This window comes from Muscardinus avellanarius (genome assembly GCF_963383645.1).
Source record: "Muscardinus avellanarius genome assembly, chromosome: 21".
NCBI lineage: Eukaryota > Metazoa > Chordata > Mammalia > Rodentia > Gliridae > Muscardinus > Muscardinus avellanarius.
Genome location: NC_137807.1, coordinates 7,635,738 through 7,657,886, shown reverse-complemented (window position 1 = coordinate 7,657,886; position 22,149 = coordinate 7,635,738). Strand labels below are relative to the sequence as shown.

The window sequence follows — 22,149 nt, the reverse complement described above, 5'->3', positions numbered from 1 at the left end:
CACAGGTTCAAGGCCAGCCTCAGCAATTCAGCGAGGCCTTGTTTCCAAAAAAATAGAATAGGGCTGGGAGTGTAGCTCAGTGCAAGATGCCTCTGGGTTCGATCCCCAGAACCACACACACACAAAAGCTGAGTGCAACCTCCCACACATCGACCTGCCCGCGCTCTGAGTGAGATTTAGGAAAGCCAACTTCCCTCAGCATGATCACGGGGCCCTAACTGGGGCTCCGCAGCCCACAAACCCTGCCATGGAGGCCTGGCAGCTTGCAACAAGGGCCCGGGTGGCAGTCAGAACCTCCTGAAGTAACCAAGTGCCGTGCTGGGGAAACACGTTTCATTTCCATGGGAGAGGAGAACAGAGTCATAATCAAAGGCATGAGTCCTAAACTCCTGCACGGAAAAAGAAAACCAAGCCGGGCACGGTGGCGCACGCTTGTCATCCCAGTGTTCTGGAGGATGAGACAGGAGGATCGCTTTTCGCGGCCAGTCTCAGCTACTTAGGCCCTTTGCAATAGACCCTATTTCAAAATAAAGCATAAAAATAGGGCTGGGGATGTAGCTCAGAGGTAGAATGCCCCTGGGTTCCAATGAAAGGACTGAAAAAAAGAAAAGAAAAGAAAAGAGAGAAAGTAAAAGAAAACCAAGCAAAAATAACTAGATCAAAGGATTTTCGAGAATGAGGCCTGTGTCCACCCCCACCTGGCAGTCCTGCAGGGCCTGTAGGAATTCACCTTGAAGTCAAAGTGTCCCTTAATGCAGTCTAGCCATGCCTCAAGCTTCCCTAGGGTTAAGAGCTGGGTGGGCTGGCCGTGCTGGCGCACGCCTGTAAACCCAGTACCCAAGAGGCTGAGGCAGGAGGATTCACAGGTTGGGGGCTAGCCGCAGCAACTTAGCAAGACCCTGTTTACAAATAAAAAAATCAAAAGTAGGGCTGGGGGTGCAACCCACAGTAGACTCTCCCTGGGTTCAATCCCAGCACCACTACAGCAGAAGAGCCGGTGGGTAGTGGAAGCGCATGCTCACCTGCAGTGCACCACGACAGGGCCTGCGTCCATGATGCTCTCCTGCTTGTGGTGCACCTCCTCCAGGAAGTCCAGCACGCCCCCGGGGTCGCTGGGCACGCCATGGTCCGGCCAGGTCCGAAAGTGGTATTGCCAGACCGTTCTCTCTGTATTCCCCTGGAGTAGAGCCAAGAAAAACCAGAAAAGAATTAAATAAATCAAGGGGCTAAAGCACAGCCAGGCTCCAGGCTTTCTTAGGTCCTACATGAGCCAATGGCCCCTACGCCCCTTAAAGGTCCTTGTTAAGCCGGGCGAGGTGGAGCATGTCTGTAATCCCAGTGTTTGGGAGGCTGAGACAGGAGGATTGTAGGTTTGAGGACAGCCTCAGCAACTCAGCAGGACCCCTTTCCTTTTTCTTCTTCTTTCTTTTTTTATTCTTTATTTTGAAACAGGGTCTCACTAAGTTGCAGAAGGCCTAAGTAGCTGACGCTGTCCGTGAACTTGCCGTCCTGTCTCAGTCTCCCAAGTACTAGGATTATAAGCGTGTGCCACCACGCCCAGATTCAAAATAAAAACTTGTAAAAAAGGGCTGGTGGTATAGCTTGGAGGTAGAACACGCCCGGGTTCAATCCCTGGTACTAAAACAAAAGAAGAAAGCTTTGGCAATCAGGAGACTAGACTGAGGCGCAGACGCCAGGCGTCCGCGCTCACTGTGGCCCTGCACACCCCCAAGCCCCGCTTCCATGTGCAGGTGGAGTGATCACTTCTCTCCCACTAATGCGCAGGATGCAGTGAGCTCACAGGAGCACACAGTACGGGGCTCAGCGCACCGCAGCCGCCTGGAGAACAGCGACACAACGGCACCGATGACAGAGCCAAAAACGCCACCTTCCGGGAGCTCCCAGAGCAGGCCACTGAGGCAGCGCTCTTCACTGCTGCAGCTTCTCCCAGATACCTGGAGGCAACCCAAGGAGCTAGGTGATATGTTCAAATGGGATTTAGAGAAAGAGAGGGCACCGGTGCCCACTGCCAGGGAACACTGGGATCTGAGTCACAGTGAAGGCCTTGCCCTGCATTTACACGTGTTCCATTTGCTGCTGTCACGGGGAAAACTGCCTTGATGCCACCCAGCAACACAGACATCAGGTGGTTCTGTGCTCACAGAGAGGCCAGTCGGGGAGAAGCCTGGGGCAGGAGCGCGGCCACAGGCTGGGACTCAGGGCCTCTGCGCTGCTGCTCCTCCGGCCGGAGGCCTGCCCTCTGCCTCCCTGGGCTGCCTGCTCCCTTCAGGTCTCAGCTCAAGCCTCTCCGGCCCAGAGGCCCTCCCTGTCGGCTCCACCTTGAGTACCCAGGCACTGGGGGGGGGAGGGGGGGGGACACCTGCACCTGTCACAGATCGGGACGCTGGCGGTCAGCGCCCTTAACTCCGCTCTCTGCCTAGGCTCCTTCAGGGCGGGGACCGTGCCCGTCTTGTTGGCAGTGCACCGGCAGCGCCTGCACTGTACCAAAGGCTCCCAGCTCCCATCAGCGGCTTCTGAACCAGTGAGGCCACATGCAGGCAAACATGCACCACCGCGAGACCGTGTACACATACGAACGGTTCCCGAGGCTCTAAAATACGACAATATACTTACTTGTCCGACCTTCGAAAGCTTAAGTTCTCTTAACGTGTAGTCATGAGCGGCGCTTTCTTTGACGTTCCGCACACGCATGACCCCGTATTCCTTGAGAGCATACTCATCAGGCCAGTACTTGACACATTTGCTCTGGAAGGGATCAGAGGAAAGAGCGTTATGCTCTGGGAGCTCTGCACAAACCCTAAGCAGCAGTAAATGCGTGCTGCAGTCTCGTTTAATGACCACTAACAAGGCCCATCTCGCTCAAAAAGGAAAGAAATGTTGGCCGGGCATGGTGGTGCAGAGGAGGCACGCAGGCTCAGGCTAGGCTCAGCAACGTAGCGAGACTTCCAGCATCCTTATCAAGACCCTATTTCAAGATAAAAAGGTCTGGGCGTACAGCTCGAAGGAGAACACCCCTGCAATCAATCCCCAGCCCCATAAAAAAGGCAGGGGAAGAGTCCAAAAGAGGAGAACAGGTGCTCAATGAAGCAGGCAGAGTGGAAAGAGAAAGAAGGGTCACAGCAGAGTGACCGATGCAGCCGCAGGTCACAGAGAGTCAGTGCTTTTTATGTAGCTCTAAAGAAAAGGGATGCAAAGAGGCAGGGGTCAACTCCCCGAGAGCCCTGCCTAGCAACCACTGGGCTTCGACCCTAGCGATCTGCAAGTCACTCTGTGGGCAAGGCAATGAGGACTCTGGGGTGGCCGGGCCCACGGAGCCAGATGCCTGGTTCCTTTCCCCAGTGCAGGAGGCTCCGTGCCTGACCTAACCAAGTGGGAACAGCTCCATCACAGGCAGCAGCGAGGGTGCCGAGCCAGCTGCTGCTTCTAGACCCAGGCCCGTCTGCTATCTCCTGAACAGGCCACTTTCCCTAAACGGGCAACACCAAGCCTGTGATGGTGCTGGCTTCATGCACAGGTGGGCCGAAAAATATGGTACCCAGGAAATCATTCCTACTGCCAGAAGGGAGCTATTTTGCCCAATGAGAGACGGGGTTGTATCTGTTTGGTGACAGATCCCAGGCAGGAAATGCTTTTGTGTTTTGTTTTGTGGGAGAAGTCACCCACACCGTTCACATTTTAAAAGCACCAAAACACAAATATCAAGAGAAATTTACTTTGTATATTAGGAAGACAGAAAAACTAGAAAGAAGCTGGGTGTGATGGCACTGGCCTATGACCCCAGTACTCAGAACACTGACACAGGAGGATCACAAATTCAAGGCCAGCCTCAGCAAGTAGTGAGACGCTCAGCAACCTCATGAGACCCTGTTTCAAAATAAAAATAGAACCAGGAATGGTGGCGCAGGCTTGTAATCCCAGAACTTCAGAGACTGAGACAGGAAGATGACAGGTATGAGGACAGCTTCAACAACATAGTAAGACTCGCAGCAACCGAGTGAGACACTGTTTCACACTAAAAAGTATAATAGTGCTGGGAGTGCGGCTCAGAGGTATAACTCCCCTGGATTCCATCCCCAATACCACCAAAAAATAAATATATATGTTTTATATATATTTATGGCTGGGGGTGTAGCTCCAGAGGTAGAATGCCTCTGAGTCCAATACCCAGTACCACTACCAAAAAAACAAAATAAAATAAAATTAGAAATAAGAGCACAACTATAGACATCCTCAATCAGTGATTAAGTGAAAAGAAATAACAATGTATTTGAAAAGTCTGACAGAAGGATATTGAACTCTTGGGCATGGTGGCACACACCTGTAATCCCAGTAACTTGGGAAGTTGAGACAGGAGGATCATAGGTTTGAAACCAGCCTCAGCAACTTAGCAAGACCCTATTTCCAAATAAAAAATAAAAATATAGCTGGGAGTAGAGCTCAGAGGTTGGATACCCCTGGTTAATCCTAGCACCAAAAAAAAAAAAAAAAAAAAAAGGAGAGGAGGAGAAGGAGATGGGGCTGAGAGTGTAGCTCAGGGGCAAGGCACTTGTCCAGCACACATGAGGCTCTAGGTTTGATCCCCAGCACTATAAAAAATAAATAAATAAAAGTGATAGAAATAGATGACCTCTTACTTATTGTTATTCTTTTTTTTTTTTTTTTTTTTTGGTGGTACTGGGGGTGGAACCCAGGGGCTTTCTACCTCTGGGTTATCTTCCCAGATCTATTTTATATTTTCTTTGGAAACAGGGTCTCACTAAGTTGCTGAGAGCCTCACTAAGTAGCTGAGGCTGGCTCCGAACCGATGGGATCCTCCTGTCTCAGCCTCCCAAGCGCGGGGATGACAAGCCTGCGCCACCACGCCCGGCTCTACTTATTGTTATTCTGAATTCAACTTTCCCTCCAGTATTTGGTAGCTCCAAACACCTCTTGACAAATTTGATACAATTTTTATTTTCCCCACATAAACCCTTCTAATAGGAATTGTACTCATTGCCAATCGATATGGCGACTGTTCTGCTCTGTTCAGAGGCCTCCACAGAGACACAAAATTAAAATATGACTCTGAAAAGAACACCACACCTGACTCAAAGCATCTGCATACCGCTGCAGCCCTCCTCCCACTTTTCAAACTAATTACACACTGAAGAAGAGCGACTGAAGGCACAGCAAAGGAACCGGTCCAGAACGCCACAGAGCGGGAAAGGGAGTAGAATCAAGGTGCCAAGACTCAGGGGGCCGGGGCAGCTGAAAGCAGCCTAACAGCTAAGCTAAGCGGCACACTGCAATCCAGGACGTGGGAGGCTGAGACAGGAGGATTGCAGGTGTGTGCCAGCCTCGGCAAGGCCCTCGGCAACTTGGTGAGACCCTGCTTCAAAACAAAACATAAGGCTGGAAGCTGGGCGTGGTGGCACACACTTGTAATGCCAGCGCTTGGGAGGTGGAGACAGGAGAATTGCACAGGTTCGAAGCCAGCCTCAGCTACTTAGTGAGGCTCTCGGCATCTTAGTGAGACCCTGTTTCCAAATAAAACATAAAATAGGTCTGGAAGTGTAGCCCGGAGGTAAAAAAGCGCCTGGGTTCCACCCCCAGTACCACAAAAAAATAAAAATTAACAAATTAAAAAAATAAGGCTGGATGTATAGGTCAGAGGTAGAACTGCCCCTGGGTTAAATCCCCCGTAAAAAGCCAGGCCTGGTGGCGCACACATAATCTCAGGACTGGGAGGCTGAGACAGGAGGACCACAGGTTCAAGAACAGCCTCGGCAAGCAGTGAGACGCTCATCAACCTAGAAAGACCCTGTTTCAAAATAAAAATAAAACAGGGCTGGTGTAGCTCAGAGGCAGAAGGCCCCTGGGATCAATCCCCAGCTACCACACACATACACAAAAAGAGATACAGAAAATCATAGCAGAGCTCGTCCTGATCAGCTTTCCTCTGCTGCCTTTTTTCCAGAGAGTCAGTCATAAAGAGCTTCATCTGTTACTTCGGTTTCTCTCATGGCCCACCTGAACCGTGCTTTATAAAGATGTGAATCAGGGCTGCAGGTGCGGCTCACAGGAGCACTTGCCTAGCACGTAGGCGGCCCTGGTCCCATGCCCAGGGCTGCAGGGGAATGATTATGGGAAAAGAGGAGGCCCAGCCTACCTTCCCTCTCTCCACTTCTTTCGTTGTCATGACAATCACTCGGGAGTTCTCTTGGAACACCATCCGCCAGAAGTCGTTCACTGTGTTTTGCAGGCAGCCTTGGGTGGCGATGTAACTCTTTTTGGGCTTTGAATTGTTACACTTGGTTTCAAATTCAGGCTGGAAATTCAGAAAGAAAACCCTTCAAATACTTGAAAGTTGCTTTCAGGACACAAGAAAGGATGTAGCTAGCAACTGATGGCCAGAAAACAGTGGCGGCCAGGTGTGGGGGCACACGCCTATAATCCCAATACTTGGAAGGCTGAGACAGGAGGATCACAGGCTCCATAGAGGACAGTCTCAGCAAGTAGGGAGACTCCATCAACCTAGTGAGACCCTGCTCAAAATAAATCAGGACTAAGGGTTTGGCTCAGAGGCAAAAAGCCCCTGGGTTTAATAAAAGTAAAAAAGGAAGGAAGAGAAGGAGGGAGGCAGAAAGGAAGAGAGGAAAGCAAGCAAGTTTACCATGATAATGTTTGCGTTGATATAATCAGAAACAGGCTCGTTGGGATCACCATCGTGTAGGACAACCCTGGTGTGATCAACTGGAGGAAAAACAGACGAGCCGTGTGAGTGCTCAGACAGCTTCGAGACCCGTTGGTTAATGCACAACCCAGTCCAAGCACTGTTCATTTCATGATAAAACCACATATAAAATTAAACTTCAGCCGGGAATAGTGACACACGCTTGTAATCCCAGTGCTAGGGAGGCTGAGACAGGGCGATCACAGGTTGGAGGTCAGCTTCAGCGAATGAGTGAGGCTCTCAGCAACTCAGAAAGGCTCCATTTCCAAATAAATAATAAAATAGGGCTGGCGTACAGCCCAAATGTAGAAAGCCCCTGGGTTCCACCACCAGCACCCCCAATTAAACCTAAGTATGCACAGTGGTCATCTGAATGCCACGTGACGCGGCTGAACCCCCCCAATTAAACCTAAGTATGCACAGTGCTCATTTGAATGCCACGTGACGCGGCCGAACCCCCCCAATTAAACCTAAATATGCACAGTGCTCATCTGAATGCCACGTGACGCGGCCGAATGCTTTCTTTAAAATGTCGCTGTCCAGGCCAGGCGCGGTGGGCACGCTTGTCATCCCCGTGCTTGGGAGGCGGAGCCAGGAGGATCGCACGGGTTCAAAGCCAGCCTCAGCGACTTAGTGAGACCCTGTTTCCAAATAAAATATAAAAAAGGTCTGGGAGGATAGCCCGGAGGTAGAGAGCCCCTGGGTTCCACCCACCAAAAAAAAAAAAATGTCTTTGTCCAGATGTAGTGGTGCACGCCTGTAACCCCAGTACTTGGGAGGCTGAGACTGGAAGATCATAGGTTCACAGCCAGCCTCAGCTCACAGGTTTGAGGTTAGCCTCAATAACTTAGCAAGGTACTCAGCAACTTATCGAGAACCTGTTTCAAAATAAAAAATAAAATAGGGCTGGAGGTGTATCTCGGAGATAAAATTCCCCTTGGGTTCAATCCCCAGTACCACAAAAAAAATTTTTGTTTTAATAATGCACTAAGGGTACACAGAATGCTACCACAGGGGAAGCTGGGGACTGGGTACATGAGAATCATCTAAACTGTTTTTGTGCGCCCAGCATGTTGGCGCACGCTTGTAATCCCAGCACTCAGACCTTGTGTAACTTAGACCCTGTTTCAAAATAGAAAATAAAATAGGCCTGGGGTGTGGCTCAGAGGTAGTATCAATTTAAAAAAAAAAAGGACATGACCATAGACCAGGCCTCGAGGGCAATTTCACCTGGTAATCAGCACCCTAGGAACTCAGTGAATAGGCTGTCAATCCGTACCACAGTTGGTTCTTCTGGAAACTCTCTGGGATTTAGGAGGCTAAGGCCTAGGATCTATTCTTAAGAGCGCATGGCCCAGCCGGGCGCGGTGGCGCACGCTTGTAATCCCAATACTTGGGAGGCTGAGACAGGAGGATCACGCAAGTTCGAAGCCAGCCTCAGCTACTGAGTGCAGCTCTCAGCAACTTAGTGAGGCCCTGTTTCCAAATAAAGTATAAAATAGGTCTGAGAGTGTAGCCTGGAGGTAGAAAGCCCCTGAGTTCCATGTCCAGTACTACCAAAAAAATAAAAATAAAAAACAACACATAGCCCCCAAGACATGGTGACTGGGACTGAGAATATGTTGGTACTTACAGGGTAGAATGTTTTTATATCTATTTTTGTTTTTATTTTCTTGCCTCTGACCCTCTTTTCGGCTGTAGAGAAGTTTGCATTCCTGTTGCTGTAGTGTCTAGAAAGAAAGAAAATATTATCATGCATCAAAAGCACACACAAAAAAAAAAAAAAGAAAGAAAAAAGGAGGGAAGTGGGGGACCTGGCCTTGGCTCTGTGTTCTGCCTTAAAGAACCCATCCCACAGCAGGTTCAAGGCCAGCATCAGCAGCGTATCCAATTTTGTAATGGGAAATCGCAAGTGGGAAAACCAAGAAAACCAAAGAGCCAGGCATGGCAGGACACACCTGTAATCCCAATACTTGGAAGGCTAAAACAGGAGCACCACAGGTTCAAGACCATCCCTGGCAATTTAGTGAGGTCCTCAACAACTTAGTTAGACCGCGTTTCAAATTAAAAAAAAAAAATAAGCCAGGCGTGGTGGTGCATGCTTGTAATCCCAGTGCTTGGGAGACTGAGACAGGAGGATCGCACAGGTTCGAAGCCAGCCTCAGCTACTGAGTGAGGCTCTCAGCAACTCAGGGAGACCCTGTTTCCAAATAAAGTATAAAATAGGTCTAGGAGTATAGCCCGGAGGTAGAAAGCCCCTGGGTTCCACCCCCAGTACCACAACAAAAATAAAAAAATAAAATAAGGCTGGGGTTTAGTTCATAGGTAAAATGCCCCTGGGGTTCAATCCCCAGTAACACACATACACACACACACACACACACACACACACACACACACACACACACGGCAGGCTAAAGAAAAACAATTTTGCTACAAAGAATGCCAAAATAGCTACTCCTTTAAGATTTCTAGGAGGAAAATAAGAGCCAGCCAGGCTTGGTGGTACACACCTATAATTCTAGTATTTGGGAGGCTGAGACAGGAGAATGGCAGGTGTGAGGACAGCCTTCACAATTTAGGGAGACTCCACAACCCAGCAAGGTCCTGTTTCAAAACAAACATTTAAAAAAGACCACGGGGGTGGGGGTGGGGGGTGGGCATGGTGGCGCTCGCTTGTCATCCCAGCATTCGGGAGGCTGAGACCGGAGGATCACGGTTCGCGGACAGCCTCAGCTATTTAGTGAGGCCCTCTGCAACTCAGTGAGACCCAGTTTCAAAATAAAGAATAAAAAAATAGGGCAGGGGGTGTAGCTCGGAGGTGAAATGCCCCTGGGTTCCATCCCCAGACCCACAAAATAAATAAATAAATAAATAATAATAAAATAAAAAAGATTGGGAGAAGCTGGGTGTGGTGGCCCATGCTTGTAATCCCAGCATCGGGGAGGACTGCAGTTCCCGGGCAGCCTCAGCAACTTAGTGAGGTCATTTGCAATTCAGTGAGACTTTGTTTCAGAATAAAGAATTTTAAAATATAGGGCTAGGGGTGTAGCTTTGAGATAGAATACTCCTGGATTCCATCCCCAGTACCACACCAAAAAAAAGAAGAAGAAAAAAAAAAGACTGGGTGTATATAGCTCAGAGGTTCAATCCCCAAGACCACAAAAGGGGGAAAAAAAAGAGAGAGAGAGAAAGTCGGTAATTCACAAGATGGCAGCCCTGTGCTATTTCCATTTTATTTATCTGAATTTGAAAGACAGGTAGAAAAATCAAGATTTTAAATTAGTAGTTGACTCCTGGTTTCAAAATGCAATAGTTAGCCTTGACTCACAGCTCATACATGTTTAGCTGGCTGAAACCCGGAGAGAAATCAAATACAGTGCATGCAAATCTTTCACAGAGAACCCATCATTAGATTTTTTAAAATGGGCTCAGATTAAGTAATGAGAGCCGTCTGTTCTCTGCGGCTGGCATTTCTTTGAACTGTGTGCCAGCCTTACCGAGCGCTGCCGCAGAGTTAGGAAGAAGCTGGAGGCTGACTTTTAGACAGGTCATTAAGGTGAGGTTCGAAAAGTTCAAACACTGAACCGAATCAATCACTTAAAAATCAGCCAGATGAAGTGGAATGTCGACAAAAGACTGCAGTGGACTGAGGGCTTGGAAATGATTGGCAGCTTGGTGAAAACAAGGGAAGTGGGAGGGTACTGTGGCCTTGCTTCAGAACCAAACCGCAGGCCAGAGCATCACCGGAGGGGACGTGCCCTCCAGCGCCGCCCAGCTGCCACCTTCCCTGCCTTCAAGACCAAGGCCAGGCTCGTGGGCAAGACGTGACAGGCTTTCTCATCACCAGGTCAACCCAGGTCTGCTCCAGCCTCAACCCCTCTGCTCCCCCGCACTACGGAACCCGGCTGTGCCGCAGTTTCCCAGTGTGGAAAGTGGAAATGATCCTCATCACCTGCCCCACAGGGTTGGTGTAAGGGTTAAATGAGATATGAAGAAAATGCAAAACACAGCCTGGACCAGGAGGAAGCCCACTAGCTGGAGCTGGCTCTTGCTATGAAATTATCATTACTATCACACGAACTACACACCTGGCTACTGTGTGTGGTCTGCGGCCCCAGCATCAGCACCACACAGGAGCTGGGGAGAAAAACAAGGGTTCGCCCACCCTGCCACGATGGTTTCTCAACACAGACTCTTTCTTTCTTTCTTTCTTTCTTTCTTTCTTTCTTTCTTTCTTTCTTTCTTTCTTTCTTTCTTTTGGTATTGAGGATGGAACCCAGGGACATTCTATCTCTGAGCTACACCCCCTGCCCTATTTTATTCTTTTATTTTGAAACAGGGTCTCACTAAGTTGCAGAGGGCCTCATTAAGCTGCCGAGGCTAGGAGCAAATAAATAACCCATTTTGGAAAAGTTAGAAAAAAGAAAAGATTGGCCGGGTGGGGTGGTGCACATTTGTAATTCAAGAACTTGGGAGACTGAGACAGGGGGATTGCAAGTTTGCAGTCAGACTGAGCAACTTAGTGAGGCCCTCTGAACTTAGTAAGACCCTGTTTGAAAATAAAAAATAAGCCGGGCCTGGTGGCGCATGCTTGTAATCCCAGTACTTGGGAGGCTGAGACAGGAGATTGACAGGTTCAAGGACAGTCTCAGAAAGTAGTGAGATTCTCATCAACCTAGTAAAGACCCTGTTTCAAAATAAAAATAAAATAAGGCTGGGGTGTAGCTTGGAGGTAAAATGTCCCTGGATTCAATCTTCAGTACCACATAAAAGAGAGAAAGCCCTTCTTAATGACTAGTTCGATCTTGGCTACTGTAACGGAGTGTCCCCAAGAGTCATCTGACACAGAGGAAATGCTTTGCCAGGTTGAACTCAGCAAAGTCTCACTGATACCCGCGGCACTCTGTCTAGACCCTCCCTGGGTCTATCAGAGGCTTCCCTTACCTGCATCAATTGGGTTTGAACCATCCATAGTCAAGGCAGGCCTTTGAGCCCCACGGACTCCCACAAAGGACAGCCCGGGCGCCCCTGGCGTCCCAGGCACAGCTGGGCAGCAGCTGTCATGGATTCATAAAGGCTAATGGTGCATCTCTCCTCCCGCCCCTTTCCTAGGCCCCCCAGCCTGTCCTCAACTGTGCCCGGGGCCCAAGATGCCCAGACACATCTCGTTTCCCACAGAAGGAGGCAGCTGTCCATCCACAGTGAAAACTGAAAACCACAAGAACTCTGAAGCCGTGCCGGTCCACACTGCCTGCAGAGTCTCCCGGCTGCAGCTAGCGGGCACTTCCTCCCGGCACCAGGCGTGAGCAGCATGTCCAATGAGCCCCGCCTCGACGCTCATCTTCCCCGCCCACCCGCCCTCTGCAGCAGTTAGCTCCTGGGCACAGGCTAAGGGGCTCCATGTCACTGTCTCCGTCCACCTTCCCCCAGGCCTTGGAAGGTCTGGGACAGGCAGCAAAAAGGATGATGTAAAGCCAGGGCCACCGCCTGCAAGCTCCGTTCTGCTCCCAGGAAATCCACCCAAAGGGTTTGCACCAAGCCATGAACCTCAAAAGGAACCAGAAGTTAAACTGGGCGTGGTGGTGCACAACTGTGATCCCAGTTCTTGGGAGGCTGAGACAGGAGAAATGGAAGGTTCACGGGCTGACTCAGCAACTTAGCAAGACCCTATTTCAAAATAAAAAATGAAAAGGGCTAGGGGCATAGCCTGGAGGTGGAACCCCCTGGCTTCAATCCCCAGTACCAAAAAAGGGAGCAGAAGCTGATGACGGTCACCATCCAGACAGCACGAGTCCCCGCAGAGTCAGAGCCAGAGACTGCAGCTTTCCAAGCACCAGGAGCCGGGCGTGGTGGGCACGCTTGTGATCCCAGCATTCGGGAGGCTGAGACAGGAGGTCCCAGTTCGCAGACGGCCTCAGCTACTTAGTGAGGCCCTTTGCAACTCAGTGAGACCCTGTTTCAAAATAAAGAATAAAATATAGGGCTGAGGGTGTGGCTCAGAGGTAGAATGCCCCTGGGTTCATCCCCGGTACTACAAAAAAAAAAAAAAGAAAGAAAGAAAGAAAAGCACCAGGAAACTGTTGGGTGCGGCAGCACATGCCTGTAATCCCAGTACATGGGAGGCTGGGAGGAGGATCGCAGGAGGTTTGAGGACAGCCCCAGCAAGCAGTGAGACTATCATCAACCTAAGGAGACCCTGTTTCAAAATAAAAATAAAAAATAGGGCTACGGGTGCAGCTCGGAAGTAGAACGCCCCTGGGTTTATCCCCAGGTCCCCACACACACCATCAGGAAAGTGAGTTATAGACTGTCTTGTTGCAGTTCTCTCACCCCCACCGTGAACTCTCCGGAGTGGCCGGCAGCACTACCAGCTGTGGACGGGCCACGTTTCACCAGGTAGAGCCATTCTTTCCATCATGGCCGCTGAACATCCCTGCTCCCCACCCCAGGAGGCTGGGCGGGCGAACTCCAGATCCCACCCTCCCCCTCCCCGGCCAGAAGAAATGCAGGGCCAGCAAGGACAAGGAAGTAAAGGGGGACATTTGGCTTGAAGGGGAGAAGACCAGGTCCTGTCTGGAACGCTTGTGTTTAAAGAGAGATGACAGGGGGGAAAAAATGCAGAATACACAACCCAAAGGACACAACCTGAGCACCAGAGCAACAGAAGATCGGAACAGGAGATCGGAACAGGAGGAGGAAGGCACCCCAGGGAGCAAGGGGTTCGCAGCCCAGCGAGCCACAGAGCAGGCAGCGGGGACTGCACAGGCCCAGCCTGCGGCTGCAGGACTCAGAAGCCAGGACAACTGTGCCGGCCGGTCCCAGCAACTGCCTTAAATGCAGCACATGGAAGGAGGCGCCAGAGAAAGCACAGCTGGAATTGCCACTCACGTCCTTCCTAGGCGTTGTCTCAGCCTCTACGTGAGGTCACATTAAGGTAAGGAAGGCAGGCGCCCACCAGGCATGAAGGCGCAGCCTGTGTGCCAAGCCCTGGAGGCTGAGACGGGAAGATCGCAGGCTTGAGGTTACCATACAGTAACTCAGAGACCCTACTTCAAAATAAAAAGTAGCCTGGCGTGGTGGCGCACGCTTGTAATCCCCGCGCTTGGGAGGCTGAGACAGGAGGATCGCACAGGTTTGAAGCCAGCCTCAGCTACTTAGTGAGGCTCTCAGCGCCTTAGTGACACCTTGTTTCCAAATAAAATATAAAATAGGTCTGGGAATGTAGTTTGGAGGTAGGAAGCCCCTGGGTTCCACCCCCTGTACCGCAAATAAAATAAAGAATAAAAAATAGGGTTAGTGGTATCGCTCAGAGGTAGAAATCCCCTGGGTTCCATCCTCAGTACCCCAAAAACAAAATAAAATAAAATAAAATAAAAATAAAAAGGAGTCAGGTGTAGTGGCGCACACTTGTAATCCCAACATTTGGGAGGATAAGACAGAAGGATTGGAGTTCGCAGACAGCCTCAGCTACTTAATGAGGCCCTTTGCAACTCAAGACCGTTTCAAAATAAGTAATGAACCTGGGCTTGGTGGCACATGCTTGTAATCCCAGCATTCAGGAGGCTGAGACAGGAGGATCGAGGTTCACGGACAGCCTCAGCTACTTAGTGAGGCCCTCTGCAACTTAGTGAGACCTTTCCTTAAAATAAGGAATAAAAAATAGGGCTGGGAGTGTTGTTCAGAGGTAGAATACCCCTGGGTTCCATCCCCAGTACTGCAAAAATAAAGAAATAATAATAAATAAAAAGGGCTGATATGTAGCTTAAATGTAGAATGCCCCTGGGTTCAACCCCTATACAGAAAGAAAAAGAGAGAGAAAAGAAATGAAGGAGCTGAGTAGAAGCCGAGGCTGCGGCGTGGGCTGCGAGGCAGGCGACAGAGGGAGACAGGAGATGCGGGAGCAGGGGAGGTTTAGTAGAAGTGGGCAAGAGCCGAAAAAGGCTCCCTCAGGTCAGAACTGGCCAAGATGTCCAGCAAACCAGGCCAACCTGGAGAAGGCCTGGAAGGGGCAAGGATAGAAGAGAAAGAAATATCCCAGAGCAAACAAAGGACCAAACAACCGGGCACAGTTAGCTTGCAGAATAAAACCTCTGAGGCTGAAACGTTCTCCCCCCAGGAAGGTAGCCGCTCTTCTACTAAGCAAGCTGGAGTCAGGCCTCAATGGAAAATTCTGCTTGCAGCACAAGCCTGCCACCCTGGAGCATTTTAAGCCCTGGCGGGGGCTGTCACTCCCTACGGTGTGGCTTAGTCACCAGGGGGAAGATTTCCGCTAGAGATCACCAGCAAGAATTATTATTCCAGACACGGCTCTGGGGTGCAGTAAAAGTCTCGTTTCCATAAAACTCAACCGGCTCAAAGTAGAATTTACGGCTCCCTAAGCAGGACATAATCACTTTGAAGAAATCAAGCTGGACTGCGGATGGAAGGTCCTCTGGCTCCTCCCACAGCCACGCAGGCTAGCAAAGCTGCGTGCAGATCCGGAGCATCTAGGCAGCCATGGGTGAAGTGCCCACAACGCTCACACAGACCCACGCTGCTCAGACTGCTTCAGAGAGAGGCTGGGCCTTGGAAAATAAAATTACCAACAAAGAAGCCGGTTTGGTTTGGGTTTTTGTTTTGTGTTTCTGTGGTACTAGGGATGAAACCCAGGGGCATTCTACCTCTGAGCTACAATTCCAGCCCTACTTTATTTTTTATTTTGAAACAGGGTCTCACTAAGCTGCAGAGGTGGCCATGAACATGTGATCCTCCTGCTCTGCCTCTCAAGTATTAGGATTATAGATGTGCACCACCATCCCAGGCTGCAAAAGAAGTTGTAGAGCACTAGAAAAAAGCCAGGCATGGTGGCACGCCCCTCTAATCACAGGACGTGGGAGCCAGAGGCAGGAGGAGCACAGGTACAAGACTAGCATTCCGCAACTTGGCGAGCCTCTGTTTCAAAGTAATAAATAAAAAGGGCTGGAGGTATAGCTCAGAAGTAAAATGCCTCTGGGTTCAATCCCCAGTACCAAAAAATAAAAATAAATAAGGCACTAGGAAAACTATCCCCAGAGGATAAGGTGTCATATGGTTTTATTTATTTAGGACTTGGGTGTTTGTTTTGGTGTTGAGTTATTGCTTTTTATTTTGCTTTTTGGTCAAACAGAAAGCTTGAAAACTAAAATCTTTGTAAAAACTTCAGCACTGGGAAGCTGAATTAGAACTTTTTGGGCATGTACACCCAAGGATCTCCAAGCTAAAGCGTGTGCCCAGCAAGCCTCCAACAGGGCTCCAGACGGAAATGAACTATCAGAGTAAAGCAGAACCTCCCAGATCCAAGCCCAGAGTGGCCCCAGACATCCTGAGTAGCAAAGCTGAATATACACAAAGGGCCTAAATCTAGTACAACTTTCTTACAATTGAAAACAGCTCAGGTTCAACACACCCACAAATACTTCTCCATGTCTACTGTGTACAAGGCTCTCTGCAGGACTCTGGAGCTGCCACGAAAGAAACGGGGCCACCTGTCTCCACGGGGCCCGCTTCTAGGGGTTATTTTCCTAGATAAAAATGCACATAGCAAACAGACAACAGCAGGATCAAAGCATCCCTCTTTTATGAGCTCCCTGTCAGTTTCATCTGAGCAAAGCCTCTCTTTATTCTAACAGATCTACCCAAGTTGTCTGTTTGCAGGAATTCACAGCACATTAAACCAATAAGCTCCCAAATGATTCAGGAACTCTGAGCACGGTCAGGCTATGAAGGGAAAGACTTGAGCCACATGTGCTCAACTCTTTGGCACTGCTGAAGAGTGATGTCCCCGCACCATGTGCAGGCGGCAGCTGGGACTTCAGCATGCCCCAAATAAAAGCTGCGGCCCTCCCCAGACCTGCTCCTCCCCGTCTCTTCCTTCTCAGGAAGGAGCCGCATCCCGCCAGCCTGAGTCTTACCCTGGCCTTGAACCCACCACACCGCACACCAACTCTGCCCTCACATACAGTCTACTCTGTGTGTGTGTGTGGGGGGGGGGGTTGAATCCAGGGGCATTTTAACTCCGAGCTGCACCCCCAGCCCTATTTTATTCTTTCTTTTGAAACGGGGTCTCACTAAGTCTGAGGCTGGCCTCAAACCTGCGATCCTCCTGTCTCAGCCTCATAAGTACCGGGATTACAAGCGTGCGCCACCATACTCAGCTCGACAGTTCTACTTTCAAAACAGTTCCTGAAGCCTCTGCCACTGCGGCAGCCCTGGTCCAAGCCCTGTCACCTCTCTCTGGGCTTGGGTCGCTGCAACAGACTCTTTTCTGGTCCCCCTGCCTCTCCAGGGCAGCCACAGTGATCGCGCCACTCCTGTGCTGAGAACTCTCCAGGCTCTGACCTCCCTCTCAAGCACAGGCCTGCCGCTGACCAACAGCGCCCTGGAGGTTGCGGTGAGCAGCCCAGCTGCAGCTCCGCCTCCTCTCCCGGACTCCCTCTCTCCTTAGCTAGAGAGTGGCCCTGGCTTCTCCATTCCCTTCAGCTCTGCCCACAGCACACAGGGCAGCAGAGCCCCATCGACACACGCCTTTCACAGACCACACTTTACTCTCTCCACAGCACTCACGTCCTACTGAATACGTGTTTCTTGGTTTGTCTCCCAAATGACTAGAAGCGCCAAAAGAAGGATTGGTTCTCTGCTATGTCCCAGAACACAGACCACAGCCTGACAGAGTCTGTGTTCAATAAAAAATTTGCTGAATTGATGAATAAGTCACTGCCACTGGTAGTGTTTAACGTTTTTGATAGATATTTTGGGAGACGTGCCCAGCGTGTTATAACCTTCATCTCTGAGAACAGTGTCTCCCACACAGGATGGTCCGGGCAGACACACTGGCTCCATGGGATCGCGTCCTTGGCACTACTTGTTGGTCCCCAGACTGATGACTTCAGAGCCAGGGAGACTCCTGAGACTCAAAGACAGAAAGCTGCTACCTGCGGGCTCCGAAAGGCAGTCAGTCCAGCCAGGTTCGTAAGTGAAGAAGCAGAACGAGCTGCAGAAGGAAGAGAATGAAGCGGTGCCTGGGGAGCAGGGGAGCGGAGCAGAGGGAAGCAGGGGGCCGGCAGGGCTGTGGGCAGCGAGGTCTCCTCCAGGGCAGGGGTCCTGAGCCACAGCCAGATGCCAGTGTCGAGGCTCAGCCCTCGTGCCCTGGCAGATCAGGCCCAGGACTGAGAGGGAGGAGAAAGCACAGAGAGGGCCAATACCCAGTAAAGGCAGCCACAGACTACGCACCTCGCCATAACGCAAAGGGCCGCCAGGCTTCGAATAGCATGTACACCGCAGGCACGGAGCTGCCTTCCTATTTATTTACTGTGTCTCCTTTGGGCAGAACTTTCTTTCAACAAACCTGGAAGTATTATTCACCTCTCTGCATTCGTGAGCAGAGGTATGCAGAAGGCAAGAAATGTTTACACAGATTAGAAGTGGGCAAATGCTAAGAAAAAACAAAGACATTCATAATGTCTTGGGCATGTAACAAGTCCTAAAAGAAAATCATCAACCTGGATTTATTTTTGCAGCAAAGGAGAAAACAACCAAAGAGCTTCACAAGGGGCTTCGTATTTGATTTTGTTGGGTTTGTGGTGCTGGGGATCAAAGCCAGGCCCTTACGCGCCTGGCCACTGATGAGTGCTCTACCGCCGAGCGACGCCCCAGCCAAAGGGGCTTCGTGTTTAGGATGCATCTAAAACAAAAGTAATTTATAAATGCGCTCTGGGTAAATATACCTGAAACAACACCAAGAATCTCACATAAAACCAGGAACTGGGCATACAGATAAACAAAATATGGCTGCTGGAGTTAAGTTGCCCATGACATTGAAACTTGGGTCTCGGGTTCATTGTGAAGCCCATCAAGAGCACACTGTAAGGAGGACACGATCCCAAATTTATCAGCTTTCCAGAAACCACTAAGGGACAGCCACTGACGGAGCAATCCTTGCTGCTGTGCGTCAAGCTTCTGTTCCAGGGACTTAGGTTATAATGAGTGTCTGCTTCCAAGCATCTCACTTTTTGCTAGGATGCTTTGTTCTGTCCTCAGCCTTATTCCCCTGGCTCCAGCCTTCAAGAGCAATTTTTTAAAACTGACTGAATTTGGGAAGCAGAAACACAGAGATCTAGAGAGCAGGCCATCAGCTCTTTAACTGTAGCTGCAGTTGCCATGAAACCTTAATGCCCTGATTCCGCGGGCGAGAATTTTACCACCGAGTCTGACCTCTTCAGGGAACCTGTAAACATACACGTGTGATCTCACTGTTTTCTGTTTCCCAAAAAAACCAACAAAATTTTCCACTGTCTGTTAACAACATATAAGACAGGCTCACCCTGACATATCAGAGTAAAGCCATCAGGTCAGCATTTTAATCAGTGTATTTTTCCATGGCCAGAATAGGAGGAGAAAGGTTCCTTCTTTCCAAAGTGTGTGTGTGTGTGTGTGTGTGTGTGTGTGTGTGTGTGTGTGTGTGTGTGTGTAGGAATACTGGGGACTGAACCTAGGACCCTGCACATTTTGAGACATGGTCTGGCTGTGTTGCCCAGGTCGGCCTTGAGCTCACAGCCCTCCAGCCTCAGCCTCCCAAGTATCTGGGATCCAGGTACATGTCACAATGCCCAGCGCAAGATCATATCTTAACCCACCAATGGGACCAAGACAAGTACCCCACTGCCATAGGCTCCTGAAGAGCTCTGAGCCATTCCTTAAGAAACACTCTAGGTGAACCTGGGGTTAAGGCCTGACCACTGGGCTGGATGAGGTGACGCACACTTGTAATACCAGTACTTGGGAGGCTGAGAAAGGAGGATCTCAGGTTCTCAGCAAATTACTGAGGCCCTCCGCAACTCAGTGAGACCCTGTTTCAAAATCAAGAATAAAAAATAGGACTGGGGGTATAACTCAGAGGTAGAATGCCCCTGGGTTCCATCCCCAATACTACCAAAAAAAAAAAAAAAAAAATACATAAAATAAAGTAAAACAGGGCTGGGGTATAGCTCAGAGGTAGACTGTCTCTGAGTTCAATCCCCAGTGCTCTATGTTAAGGCTGGGAGTATAGCTTAATGATAGAATGCTGGGCTAGCATGTGTGAGGCCTTAAGTTTGAACCCAATTACAGTAAGATAAAATAAATAACCACTGGGTGTGGTGGCGTACGTTTGGAATCCCAGCATTTGGGAGGCTGAGACCGGAGGATCGCAGTTCGTGACAGCCTCAGCTACTTAGTGTGAGGCCCTCTGCAACTCAGTGAGACCGGTTTCAAACTAAAGAATAAAATATAGGGCCGGGGTGTAGCTCAGAGGTTGAATGTCCCTGGATTCCATCCCCAGACCCGTAAAAACAAAATTTAAAAAAAAGAAAGAAAAAAGAAACAGGTCTAGGTTACAAAATAGCTCACTAGTTCTTCTAATTAACCAAAACTTTAAAGTCTTTTTCAAATGTTACATATGCTAAGCAAAATCATTTTTAATATATAGTAAAACTTAAGAATGAAAAACAACCATCCTTTTTGTAACATAAAACATAAAAAATGTAATAACAAGTGACTGGCAAAAATAGGAAGAGATGCATACACAAGGCTCTTCTCTGCAACCCCCTTCACAGTACATCCGGAACTGACCCAAATGCCCATCAACAGGCTGAATAAGCCACGGTACAACCACAGAATATACTACTAAGCAGTTAAAAAACAAAGCCAGAGCCGGGCGTGCTGGCGCACACGTATAATCCTAGTACTTGGGAGGCTAAGACAGGAGGATCACAGGTTCGATGACAACTTTAACAGGTAGTGAGACTCTCATGAACCTAGCAAGACCGTTTCCAAGTAAGAAATAAAACTGGGGTTAGGGGTGCAGCTTGAAGGAAGAATGCCTCTGGGTTTAATCCCCAATACCACACACACACACACACACACACACACACACACACACACACACTAAAAAACAAAAAAAACAGCGGAATAGGGCAGAACAGTAATAACAAAATGATGTAAACATTAGCTAAATATAAACACTCATTCAACAAACATCACAAAGTGGTGGCTGTGTGTCAGATACAGTAATGCATAGTGAGGATACAGGAGAAAAATACACTAAAATCGTGTGTGTGTGTGTGTGTGTGTGTGTGTGTGGTGCTTGGGATGGAACACAGGAGCATTCTACCTCTGAGCACCTCCAGCCTGATTTTTTATTCTTTATTTTGAAACAAGGTCTCACTGAGTTGCAAAGGGCCTAAATAACTGAGGATGTCCACGAACTGATGTTACAAGCGTGCGCCACCACGCCTGGCTAAAATCTTTGGGGTTTTTTATTTATTTATTTATTTATTTATTTAGGTGGTACTGGGGATGGAACCCTTCTCCCTCTGGGCTACATTCCCAGACCTATTTTATATTTTATTTGGAAACAGGGTCTCTTAGGCCAGCGCAGCTGGCTTCCAACCTGCGCGATCCTCCTGTCTCAGCCTTCCAAGTGTAGGAATTACAAGCGTGCACCACCACACCCGGCGTTAAAATATTTGTTTTTAAGAAGTTTTCTATCAAATGGATGAGGAGAGAAACAAAGAGATTACCATAGCAACAGGTGAGTGACATGTAAAAATGCAACAGGTACCCCAGTACCAAAAAGAAAGTCTTTAACCAGGCATGGTGGTGCATACCTGTAATTTCAGTACTTGGGAGGCTGAGGACAGGAGGACCACAAGTTCAAGGTCAGCCTCAGCAACTTAGAACCTCAGCAGCTTAGCAAGATTCTGATTCAAAATAAAAAAGAAAAGCCGGGCGTGGTGGCGCAGGCTTGTAATCCCAGCATTTGGGAGGCTGAGACCAGAGGATGGCGGTTCGCAGACAGCCTCAGCTACTTAGTGAGGCCCTCCGCAACTCAGTGAAATCCTGTTTCAAAATAAAGAATAAAAAATAGGGCAGGGGGTGTAGCTCAGAGGTTGAATGCCCCTGGGTTCCATCCCCAAACCCACAAAAAATAAAAAAGAAAGAAAGGGCTGGGTTGTAGCTCAGAAGTAGAATGACCCTGGATCCAATCCCCAAAACCACATATACTTTATAAAAAAGAGCGCAAAAAGAACACAGAACATTTTTCTGCCTAAGAGGGTTTCAGGAAAGGAATCCGGTCACTTAACTTGCCAGAGTGATCGGATTTGCACACGCAAATTCAAGCTCTCCTGAGGCACCGCTCTTGGACTCATTCTCTGCAGTACGCTACGCATCTTTCCAAAGCCCACAGTGAATGCTGGAGCTCTTCTGAGGAATTAGATGCTTTTGTCTCTCTGGGGTTTTGCCAGCATCCAAACCCATGGAGCCAAATGGAGCCGCTGGCTCCTCCGAGAGCGCGTCGCCGACCCCTCCGAGAACACAAGGCCCTCTGTTTGGGAGAGGCCCCTCGGCAATTTGCCCCA

At 49.3% G+C, this 22,149-nt stretch overlaps 1 protein-coding gene across 1 annotated transcript in view; it reads right to left on the bottom strand.

The window, feature by feature from the left end:
• The window catches only part of PTPN11 (protein tyrosine phosphatase non-receptor type 11), a gene marked incomplete at both ends in the record, with an annotated part of 54,388 nt that overhangs the window by 10,172 nt on the left and 22,067 nt on the right, over positions 1–22,149 (bottom strand). The window contains 5 exons of the mRNA XM_080717764.1: positions 1,023–1,177; positions 2,635–2,766; positions 6,170–6,328; positions 6,674–6,753; positions 8,367–8,463. Of these exons, the coding sequence (XP_080573890.1) occupies positions 1,023–1,177; positions 2,635–2,766; positions 6,170–6,328; positions 6,674–6,753; positions 8,367–8,463 (623 nt within the window). The remainder of the gene's footprint in view (positions 1–1,022; positions 1,178–2,634; positions 2,767–6,169; positions 6,329–6,673; positions 6,754–8,366; positions 8,464–22,149) is intronic.